The 12,763-nt window shown below is 27.0% G+C and overlaps 1 protein-coding gene across 2 annotated transcripts; it reads left to right on the top strand.

The window, feature by feature from the left end:
- Nucleotides 1-1,329: 1,329 nt before the first annotated feature.
- On the top strand, nt 1,330-2,657 carry LOC124916469 (pathogen-associated molecular patterns-induced protein A70-like). 2 transcript variants are annotated; one of them, XM_047457182.1, is made up of 2 exons: nt 1,330-1,994; nt 2,377-2,657. In XM_047457182.1, the coding sequence occupies exons 1-2, from the start codon at nt 1,369-1,371 to the stop codon at nt 2,465-2,467; spliced, it is 717 nt and encodes a 238-aa protein (XP_047313138.1). In that variant the 5' UTR covers nt 1,330-1,368; the 3' UTR covers nt 2,468-2,657. The 2 variants fall into 2 exon arrangements, with proteins under 2 accessions (XP_047313138.1, XP_047313139.1); XM_047457183.1 differs by having other exon boundaries at nt 1,330-1,962; nt 2,377-2,493.
- The last annotated feature ends 10,106 nt before the right edge of the window (nt 2,658-12,763 follow it).

Here is a 12,763-nt window from a genome sequence, read left to right as displayed (position 1 = left end):
GCCATCTCCAACCGGACGGCAAACGCAAATTCTGCTCCACCAACTGGATGCAAATGCAATCCCATAATGAGAATTCACAATCTCTCTAAAAAAACATATATATATATATATATATATATATATATATATATATATATATATATATATATATATATATATATATATATATATATATATATATATATATATATATATATATATATATATATGCAGTATCACTATTCATTTATACCATTTTTGGCCATTTTTAAAAAATACCCTTAGACTTATTTTTTTTTATTTTTTTAATAACTTTTAATTTTTATTCATATAAATTAATTCTTAAACTTGTATTTTTTATTTTTAAGATAGAAAATTATAATATTTTTTAAATGTATAATTAAATTATTAAATTTATTATACTTGAAATTTTATCTAATTTATTTTATATTTTTACGTTATATTTGATAACTTAAATTTTATAAATTATAAATCATGTAAATAAATATAGAAAATATATGTTTGTTTTAATATAATATATTTGTTTATTTAAATGTATTATTGAATTATTTTGTTGTTTATGAATTATTGATATATATATTTAATTTTATTTTAATATTATTAAATGAATTAAAAAAGATTAAAATTAAATATGTAAAGTTGATAAATATATAGAATATATTAATAAGGTTAAAAAGTTAGTATAAGAAAAGAATATTCTAAAAATACTCTTTTGGGTTTGAAAATGAGTTTTTTGGTTGGAAATGAATTACTGTTTGATGTGACATTTACTGCATTTTGTATTTTGAGTTTGAGAATGATTTTGTGGGTTGAAGATGATCTAAGGCCTTATCCAAGTTATTTAAATAAGAGAAATGATTGGGGGAGAAAATTTGGGTGAGGGAATAAGGGAGGGAATGACCGCGCAATATGATTGACTGAAAAAATCAAATAATTTTTCTCTCTTCTCTCTTTCCTCCCACTTTTTATTTTTTCCAACCAATGAGATGATGTCAAGTCATTCTCTCTCTCATTTTCTCCCTCAAATTCTCTCTCCCTATCACTCCTTATTTAAATAACTTGAAGCACTCAAATATCATTTCACACAATTTCTTATTCATCATATCACACAATACATTATCCTCTCGTCCCCAAAATCATCATAATAATATGTACATGATAGGTTTTTATAATATAAATATTGTATTAAATACTAATAGTATTTAACCATATCACTAAAACAAACACATTTTTAAACACACAAACATTTTATAAGAAAAAACATCACTACCCTAATTTAATATATTAATTTACAAACATAAATAGTCATCCTAATTCCTATCCCTCAATTCCAATTTCCACCCTCCTTCTCTAATCTCTCTTCACTCAATGGAAAAAGCAGAGCTTTCTGGTTCAAGTCCATGGGAATTAATAACAAGCTGGTTTACACCCAAAATTCTTTTCTGTGCCCTCAACATCATGATCGGCACCATTTTCGTCTCTTCCAACCTCAAATCCCGCACCAAACACGACGAAATCCACGATCATGATCAACATTATTATAACCAATTACATCCAAATCAGCTCACAAGGCCTCCTTCTCTTCTCCAAAGGGTCAGATCCTTCGATTTCTCTCTCTTCCCTTCTCATCCTCAAGATCATCATCAAGCACTTGAATCTTCTCCATCTCCATCACCAACTCTCCTTCAGAGGGTGAAATCAATTAAACTATCTCGTCTCTACAGTAATACTTCTCCGGCCGATACCCATTTAGTTGAACAGACAGTAGCCGCCGATGACCACCAAGAAGTAATTCCGAGCAAATCGGACCATGCCGGAAAGTCGCCGGAGAAGATGAAGAAATCAGCAAGTATGAAGCCAACTGCGGCGGCGAAGATGACTGATCAGGAGGAGGAGGAGGACCAGATTCGGCCGGCGACGACAAGGGAGGGAAAGAAAACAGCTTGTGGAGTGGACGAAGAGGTAGATGCTAAAGCCGATGATTTCATCAACAGGTATTATTATTATTATTATATATATTAAACATGATTTAAAAAAAAAAAACTCAACAAAATTCCAAACAAAATAAAGTTCTAGTTAAAAAAAAAACTCTAATTGATATTTTTAGAAGAGTATAAAACTTATTTATATTATTAAAAAAAAAGTTCAGCTACAATCAAAATATCATTTCATCTCATTTTATTAATCAAATTCACTTACTAAAGTTTTATTTTTTTTTCAAAAAAAAGTATTTTATATTAATACCCTTTAAGGATTTATATATAAAAAAAATACTTACCTTCTCAAAAATTAAAATAAAATATGTTAAAAATAAACCTCTATAAAACAAAAAGAAATAAAGAATTTGATTCTAATTAATATTTTCAAAAATAACAGGTTTAGGCAACAATTAAAGTTGCAGAGGCTGGAGTCTTTATTGAGATATAGGGAAATGTTGAAGAGAGGATCATTCAACAAGAGAGAATAAGTATTAATTAATTGTAATTGAATGATTTATAATTTTAATCTTCCAATTTCATCATTCTAATAAGGTTTAAATAAAATTTTATGCAACCATGAAGAAGATGCAATGATTGGAAGTTGTATTGGACTGAATCTAGGTCTTGGGGATTTTTATTTATTTATTTGGGAGATGAACTATAGTATATGTTTTGTTTTGTGTGTATATATATTTGGTAATCAAATTATTTGAGATGAATAATTCAAAAAATATTATTTTTATTTTTAAAAATTGAATTAAAAGACATCAAATGCATTATTTTAGAATTTTCACTAGACTTGCAAATTATAGAACTACACAATTTGGTATATATATAAACATTATCATTAAGTTTCAACTATATATATTATACTATTACACCAAACTTTTTACTAATAGAATCTTAAATTAATTGATTGAATTTCTTTGTATGAAAATAATTTAAACTTGTCATAAAAAACTATTGAAAAAAGAAATATCTTGTTGGTTGGGTTATTTTTTGGACTCTTATATAATTAAATATTATTAATTTGATTTTCTTATCAATTATATTTTATTTATTAATTTATTTTTTTATCTTTAAATATTTAAGTTTTTTAAATATTTAAAATTAAGTGTTAATATTTTTTTGAACACTTCTAAAATTTTTAAAAGTAACAAACTTGATTGATTGTTGTATTTATTTGAACTAAAAATAAAAAAAAATAGTAAATATTTATTTTGATAAATAATATTTTCGTGATATTTAAAAATAAAATAAAAAAATTGGACAGTGTAAGTTTTGTCCACCAGAATAAAGATAAATAATTGATAATGCTTTTCTATGTCATAGTTCTTTTCAACTTTATATACAACTATTATAATTTATGTATATAATAATGTGTGAATGACATATTATTGATTGATTGGGAATCAATTCGCCTAACGTTCACGGATAAATTATTATTTTTAACTCAATATTTTAAAAAGATATATTTTTCACAGTTACATGTATAAATGAGTATCTAATATAATATATATATATATATATATATATATAAAAGACTTTAATCGTCAAAAGAAATAAAGAAAAATAAATAACTTGATAAAAGATATCGAGTAATTATTATTATTATTATTATTATTAATTTTAATAATTAATAATATATTAAAATTATAAATATTTTTAAAATGTTAAAATAAAACCAACATTTTAAAATATTTATAATTTATTATATAAAATAAAAATAACAAGTTGAAATATATATATATATATATATATATATATATATATATATATATATATTTAGAATAAACAAAATTTAAATATATATATGATGTGCGTTCGATGAAGTTTGGGTACTCGGATTGTCGAGTCGAGAGATGTGGTTAATTTTGATATTTGTGAGACAAAATTAATATTTGTGTCGGATTGTGAGTTGACCCGCCCATAAACTTGAAACGATTAAAAATAAAATTAAAATTCTACATGTATATTTTGAATTTACAAGCAAACAAATTAAGTACAAGTCATTAACCAAGTAAGCTAATAATTTTTTATAATTTTTTTTAACTAACTAATATATATATATATATATATATAAATATATATAAATATATAAACTTAAAGTGTTCGGATTGTCGGGTTAAGAGATATGATTAATTTGGATAAATATATATGAAAGAAAATGGATAAGTCGAATCGTGGATTGATCCGCCCATAAACTTGAAACAGTTAAAAATAAAATTAAAAATGTTATAGGTATGTTTTGAACTTACAACTTTTAACCAAGTATGATTGGAACGTGATTTGTCAAGGGATAATAGACCAATAACAATTGAGAGTGGTTAAAAAATAGGAATCAAATATTTGATTGACCAAATTGTGAGATCACGATGTTAAATATCGATTGAGATTGGTGGTTTGTTTTTTCAGAATAAGAGACATGTGAAAGTGTGATTGGGATGTGTGTTTTATCGAGAGATAAGAGATCGGTAACAAAGAATCGTGAGGTCACGAGATTAGATATCGATTGAGATTAGTGGATGGTTTGTATATCTAATAACTCTTAATTAGAGATTTTGGATGTGTATTACACGCTCCATCCACATTCATCAACCATTTCTCTTTCCTAATGAATGTTCGCCTGTGCAGAGAGTTGTGTCAAGAATCAACCTCTTACCGTCAAACCTTCTTTCAACAATGTTAATTTATAGGCGACGATGAAACTTACTCATAGACAGTACTTGAATATACTCAGTCATTGGGTCAGTTTGTTCATATATTTGATCTAAGTGGTTGTATAATTTACTTGTGAGTGGTCAAATCTTTCCAGATTTAGTAATTTATCGAACTCATTTGTTGATGGAAGATTGTCATTCATTATTTGAAAATAATATAATATTAATATTATCACAATTTATTATATTGTGATAAAATCTTAAAAATATATTATCTTTATATTATAACATCCTCCTCAAACACAAGATAGAAAAGACTTGAGCAACTTGAGGTTTAAGACGAAATTTTGAAATGTTGATGATATATTCTTCAATCTTTAGAAACTAGTGAGCTCCATCCAATTACAGGATGACAGTCTGTTGACTGATAAACTAACGAAGATGTAAAATCTCATTGACATTGAATGTTGGGGTGAAACAACAACCAAATGAACTCCGAAGTTACTTGTGAGTCTCGAGATTCATCCAACGATGGGATGGTAGTGTGTTGCACAAAAGAAAACCAGCGAAGAAGGTAAAATCTCATGGGCATAAAATGTTGGGGTGAAACAACACCTAAAAAGAAACTCATCTTCCACGAGACTGCAATCCACCCAATTGGGAGTTCGTGTATAGATACCATTACTTCACAGATAAATTTAAGGTACAAATTTATAATTGAAATAAAAACTGATAACACTAGTTCTAACTTCATTTTATATGTTAAATGCAAAGAAAACAGTGGTATCAATATTGAGAACATAAATAAATTGAAATTCCCGCATCATACGGGTAGTAAGCCTTTTTCATAAGTGGATGAATATTTGGTAGGTACATTATTTCAAATAACTTAATATAAAGAATGTTACTAATTTCATAAATCATTTATTTTATCAGGCGGGTAAAATAGAATGGACACCCATTGTCGTTGAAATTTAAGAGGTCCGTATCCCGAAAGCTACAAAAGAAAACTCAACCCGATCCCGGACGAACGAGCGCAAAAGAAGATAGTAAGTTAATGATTTTAATTGAAAATTTAATAAATTTATATAGCTTATATAAATGAAAATTAATTCAAATGTGGCGGAGATGGAAGAAGTAAGAAGCAACGAACCGACTTCGACTTGACCGAGAAAGTGTTCGGACTCCAACTGTATGGGACAATGATTAGTATGGGATCCAACATTCGACCTACACACTTTTAAGAGAATCAACATAGTGCCAACAATTCTCAACGTCCCATTGATGTTGTTGTTGGAGGAGAATAAAAAGCTTAGGGCAGAAATGAGAGAAATGACGTCGACATTGGAGGAAATTCAAAGGAGGGATGTGGAAAGGGCGGAAAGAGCGCAAAGGGAGGTGAAAAAGGGCGCAATGGGAGGCAAAAATGGAGGCGGAAAGGGCGCAAAGGGAGGTGCAAAGGGATGCGCAAATGGAGGAATATATACAACAAATTGCATTCCTAATGAAGAAGTTTCAACCCCTAGTTAGTTAGTACATTGTAGTTGTTTTTTGAACATTTGTAAACGTTTTGGTTTAGCTGATAACAGGGTTTGGTTTAGAATTTTGGAATTATAATGATATTTTGATTTATGAATGGTATTGTATATGTTTTGGTTGCATAAAAAACAGACGACCTATTTGAGTCATTTTAAGGGACAATACCGAGAGATAATAGATAATCTCTCGGTTTTTCACATGAGGGAAATACCGAAAGTTTTTCAAATAACTATCGGTATTTTTCTCGAGTGAAAAACCAAAAAATGATCTATTATCTCTCGGTTTTTCAGACGAGGGAAAAATGGAAAGTTATTCAAAAAACTTTTGGTATTGTGAAAAACCGAGAAATGATCTATTATCTTTCGGTTTTTTACTCGAGGAAAATACCAAAAGATTTTCGAATTAACTTTCGATTTTTCTCCCTAGTATCTAAACTTTGGGAAACACTCAAATAGATTTATCGAAAGCCGCTATACCGACGAATATTGAGTGTTCCCTAAACTTTTGATATTAGTGTTATACCGACAAATTTAGGGCTATTACCGAGAGATTGTACATCATTGTTAATTGACCTTCAAAATATTATATTTATTTGTTAATATTTTAAATAAAAAAAATTACCTCCAGTTTGATTCAAATTGAAAGTAATCAAACACTAAACATCAATGTGGTTAAACCACTTGGTCCAAATATCTTGCCACTAAATTATGGTGGTGATTGTTTTAGGAATGACTATTAGAGGTGGTATCAATTATAGAAAAAATATTAATGGCAAATTATAGGGAAAATATTAAGCACATATAAAATTGATGAGATAATTCTTAAAAAATACTATCTTGGCACATAATATGATAGAATATTATAATGTTTATATTGAGGTTGATAATAATAATAATAATAATGAATAATATGTTATATTATAAGAATATTGGAGTTAATTGACTGAGATGAATCTACTGTATTTGAAAGGTTGTTTTTGTGAGGAAAATAAATTATAAATATTTCATAGTAAATCATTGAACCACTACATTGTAAGCTTAAAAGATAGGAAATTAAAAAATTATTTAAATATTTAATTGTATAATTAGTTTATTTACACATATAAACTATTAAAAATTAATTTATTTAGTCTCCCATATAATTATAATTATTTACGGTTAATTTCTCATAGGTCTTTTTTTCTCCGGCCTCTCATTATTTTTTATTAAAATAATTCATTAACATAATAAATTTAAAACAAATATCAAAGAATAAAAAAGTACACTATCAAAGTTTTAAACCATAGTTTTAAAATACGCGGTCGAATCGGCGGTTCAACCGGTCCGACCGCTAACCGGTTAGATGAACGGTCCGGTTTTTAACTACAATATCGTTACCTTACGAACCTGTCAAAATCTGGTCAGACCGGACGGTTCGACTGAAAATCCAAACCGGAATTTTCCGATTCGAAAGGTTATCTTCTACTTGCGATGCGTTTCTCTTTCTTCACTCTATGATTGTGGGTGCTCCAGTCCGTTCTAAACAAACAGGGCACCATCCTCCCCAAGACTACGATCGTACCAGTTCTGGTCCGATTGGTTCCAAACCTGGCGGCAAGTGAGAACTCCAATTAAATATTAAAAATGAATTCGGCGGTCTGTGACAGTTCCAAGCAAATATCAAAGATAACTAGTGAGAGAGAAAAATGAAAGATGTATAAAAATATACAAAATTATAAATATTAATAATAAATAAATTTAAAGTAAAATATATTAAATTATGTTGTCAGTTGTCCTTTCCCAGTTGTCATTCCCAGTTGTCAATCAAATCTATAATTAATGCATAACATTTTTTTTTCATTTTTCATCCTTATCATATTTCTTTTTTCACATAATTAGACCATTAATGTCTTAATATAATAAAAAATAGAAAACGTTCCGACTACATAAACCGGAACGGTTTTCACAAGCTTGTTTTAAACCTTAAACCACAATATACATTAACATAACATTTAATATTATTTTTATTATTTATAATACAAAATCATTATTATATTGATTTAACACAATATAAGTATTTAAAGAAAATATGAACAAATTTATTTTATTCGTGTTTATAGTACCAAAATTGAGAACAATCACTAAATAAAATAACTAATTTCCTCCAATGGGTACGTATTTAGATGTTTATAATTGGAAAAAATGAAATTATATATATTATATATATATATATATATATATATATATATATATATATATATATATATATATATATATATATATATATATATATATATATATATATATATATATATATATTTATGTTAGGTGAAAACATGAAATTGCATTTCAGAAGTTCAAAGAGGTAAGAATTATAATTAAAAAATAAAATACATTTAATTTTATTTGGACTTGTAGAAAAATAAATTTGAACCAAAACATAACCTTATAATTTAATTATGTGAAAATTGGAGTTTAATTTAAAATGTTTGTAGAATTTTTTTTTTATCAGAGAACAATAGATCGAATTCAAACATACAAAAATGATAAATTGAATGGAAACATACAAAATATAGTGAGAATAATCTAACTAATAAAATGATGACTACAATTCCAATTTCTTAAGCCAACAAACAAACAAAAAAACGCAATATTTATTTTATTTGGGACAAAATAAATACATTAATTTTAAAACATTCCATAATCTCCTTCTTCATCCTGTCTCATATGTTTCCATTTGTTTCTTGGCCTTCAATTTGGATCTGCACATCTAAGTAATAGTTTATTTATTGTATATATAACTTATATAAGAAACACAATTTAACATTAATAAAACTTAATTTGTTTTACAAAAATGAAACATATGATTAAAAATTGACAATTTCAAGTAAATAATGAATTACCTAGATAAGAAGAAAATATTTTTTTATTACATAGGTCCTCTTGTCGAAATAAACATCGAGCAAACACCCTAATTAGGAACTAATAAAAATGATAAGTGCACATATTTATAAAAGGTAAAACAACTTCATTTAAAGATTAAAAGTATATATATACCTTCCTGATAACAATATATATGTCATCCGTAATGCTTTATCCAATCATATTTGATTCTCGATCAACTGAAAAATAAAAATATACAAAGTATAAGTATTTTTTTTCTTTGAATCCATATGTTTAAAATATATATTTTTAAAATAAATAACTTTTCTAAAGTAAAACTTACATGGTTAAACTCATCCACTCTAATACGATGTTTTTCAATGAGAATCGAATTTGAGAATTTATAAAGTTAGGGAAAATATTTTGTAACATAAATTAGTGAATTATTAGAAACGTAGAAATATGTGGAAATCTTAAAATAATTGAAAAAATCAATTCCTGGACTTATTATTGAATGTGATTTTACTTCATATGGTATGCCTACTTTATATATAAGATTTTTTGAGATTATGTCATTATGACAATGATAGCATATTTGGAAAAATATCTTGAAGATTTAGTAAATTAGATTTCTATAATATTTTTGGATTACGACTTGTAATATTTTTTTATCCAATTTGATTACAAATCAAAATCCATACTTATCACAATATACTTTTAGGGAAATTAAACTTTCATACTAAAGATTGGCTTTCTTTGCACAAAACCCAAACATTTCTAATAACGAAAATTGTAATTTCAAACTTCGTTCAAAACATGATTAAAAAAAAAATCAAAATTACATTGTCCCCTAAGAATTAAAAATCCAATATGTCTAAACACAAATTTTGAAAAAATAAAATTTAAAAAAAAGAGAGAAAAATAAAGAAACCGAAAGGAATAGTGCAACATTAAACCTTGAAACGATTAGATGAATCCTTAGCTATGAATAGAAGTTGAAACATAAATTCATCACAAAATCACAGTATAAAAATTTATATATTAGAATGCATCGATATATAACCATTTTTATAATCAAGATCTTTAAAGTATGAGTAGTTAAGCTTTCTCATGAATGGAACATTTTCTATCTGAAAATTCATATCAAAAGACAACACCCAAAATAACGATAAGTAATTGAAGAAAACATCAGACGGTCAAAAAGTTCATTTCACGACGTGATAAGAAAGTTAAGCGACGACCCTAAAAAATAAAACGATTAGAGAGAAACAAAGAGTGTGAAGAGAGTTGAGCGTCAACCCTAAAAATAAAGTGATAGTAGGAAACAAAGATGGAGAAAAAAGGTGAGCACTACAACATGAGTGATTAGAGAGAAACAAATGGAGAAGAAAGTGGATTGCCTACCATAAAAATTGAGAGATTAGACGGAAACAAAGTGTGAGAAAAAAGTTTAGTTTCGACCCTAAAAATAAAGCGATTAGAGGGAAACAAATATGTAGAATAAAGTTGAGCGCCGACCCTAAAAGTTAAGCGAGTATAGGGAAACAGAGTAGGAGGAAAAAAGTTGAGCGCCGACCCTAAAAGTTAAGCGATTAGAGGTACGAGAAAAAAAGTTGAGAGCGCCGGCCCTAAATATTAAGCGATTAAAGGGAAACAAAGTTGGAGAAGAAATTTGAGCGTCGATCCTAAAAATAAAGTGATTAGAGGAAACAAAGAGGGAGAAGAAAGTTGACCGCCGATCCTATAAATAAAGCGATTCTCTAATAAAAATGGAGAAGAAAATTGAGCGCGATCTTAAAATATTAAGCGATTAGAGAGAAAATAAAGGGATTAGAGGAAAAATAAAGATAGAATGAAGTTGAACGGTGACTCTAAAAATTAAACGATTAGAGGAATACAAAGTGGGAGAAAGAAAATTGAGTGTTGCCCCTAAAAATAGTTTAACAAATGAAGATAAATAAATCATATAGAGAAAAATAAATTATTTTCTTTGCTCTCCGTAGCGTGTATATATAAATTATATAAGGGTCAAAATGGTAAAAAATTGTTGTAAGATATTATTAGTAACTAAATATTTTTTATTTAATTTGTAATGCCTCCAATCATATATTTTGTGAATTGGGTAAACAATTTGTGTCATAATAAAATTTATATAGTTATTTTCCAAATCCATTTATTTAAAAAGGTATGTTAAAAAATTTGTCTATTTATTCAATAATTGGTGAATAATTCATACAAACATGGAATAATTTAATATTTTGTCACATTTTATAAAGACGGTGTTATTTTATAATAGTCCTATGAATTTTTATTTATTTACTTTGGAATATAAATATTTATTCATCTTTTTTCTCCATTAAAAATGACAAAATCAAATTATATATAAAAATCAATATTAAGAATGGTTTATAAGATATTCACAAGTTGGAGTAGATGTCAATATACGTGAAAATGTCATGTACTTGGAATTCATCCTAACGTTGTATATTAAAATAAACCAGTATCAAATAAATTAAAAAAAAAATACCAAAAAAATTCACAATTTCCAAGGAAAAAAAAGTTCCAATTACAGTCCCATTTGAAGCCTACATCTCTTTTTTCAGGATTTTTTTTCCAAACAAAGATAAGACAATTCATGATATTTATCTTTACATTATTTTGGTTTAGACAGTATATTATTAATATTTTTTATTATTACAATTTTATTATTCATTTGAACACTTTAATTTTAATAATTTATAAGTTAACTATACATTATTAAAATAAAGTATGATGCCTTGTCCATTATGATGTCGTGTTTCAAGATCCCGAAGATGGGCTCGATATGCCCATAAACTCTCATCGATTTTGAACAAACTACTTCATATCTCACCAACCAACTTTTCAAACAATTTGGGAGAGACTAATTGTGAAAAAATTGTAACCTCACGTTTTCATACTTATCATACGCTCCTAATCCTATTTACATTAACATTATGTTATGTATTACATAGTTTCACACATGACATTATACCTATTAACATAATAATTATAGTCTTCACTGCCATGTCTTTCGTTGAATATTATAGTTTTAACCATATCATCATTCAAATTAAGTAAAATGATGTTTTATCAAATACCACTCACTCTTCTTCTTTTTCTCCACTGAATATAAGAACAACAAGCCTGCTAGAAAAAAAAAATTTCTACTTGTATTTGTTCTTTTTAAAATATGAAATTGCAATTATGAAGTGCAAAGATCAGACTTATAACTTATAAAATTAAATATATTCAATGTTAATGTATTATATTCTTTTATAATTATAAGACATTAAATAAATAAATAATTTGGAATTGAACCCAATTGTATTTGAGACAAACATAACTTTATACTTTCAATTTTGTAAAACAAAATTCTATTATTTTTTTGGAAAAACGACTCAGAGTCATTTCATTAATAAATCCCAAAAACGGGAAAAAAAACTGCGAGTTTACGAGATCATTCTAAACATGCCTAGAATGATTTTGAAGTCGCACTTTAACACGCTTGTTGCAAATATATTTCCCTTGGCTTTGAGTAGTGTCACTTCTTTGATTTCATTCCATTCGCTCGGGAAACTGATCTGCTCTAGGTTTTTATAGAATCTGTCCCAAAGCTCCAAAGCAATACAACAGCTCCCGAATAGGTGATCTATGGTTTCTTCATTTCCACTACATAAAAGACACCTCGCGTCCGGGATGCTCA

The sequence above is a fragment of the Impatiens glandulifera genome, chromosome 9 (genome assembly GCF_907164915.1).
Source record: "Impatiens glandulifera chromosome 9, dImpGla2.1, whole genome shotgun sequence".
Taxonomy (NCBI): Eukaryota; Viridiplantae; Streptophyta; class Magnoliopsida; order Ericales; family Balsaminaceae; genus Impatiens; species Impatiens glandulifera.
Note: the sequence above shows the minus strand (reverse complement) of the source record. Positions and strands in the feature narration are given on the sequence as shown.

Coding starts and splice junctions, on each gene's coding strand:
- LOC124916469 (XM_047457182.1), top strand. CDS start 1,369: ATGGAAAAAGCAGAGCTTTCTGGTTCAAGTCCATGGGAATTAATAACA. Junction 1,995..2,376: donor GCCGATGATTTCATCAACAG/GTATTATTATTA, acceptor CAAAAATAACAG/GTTTAGGCAACAATTAAAGT.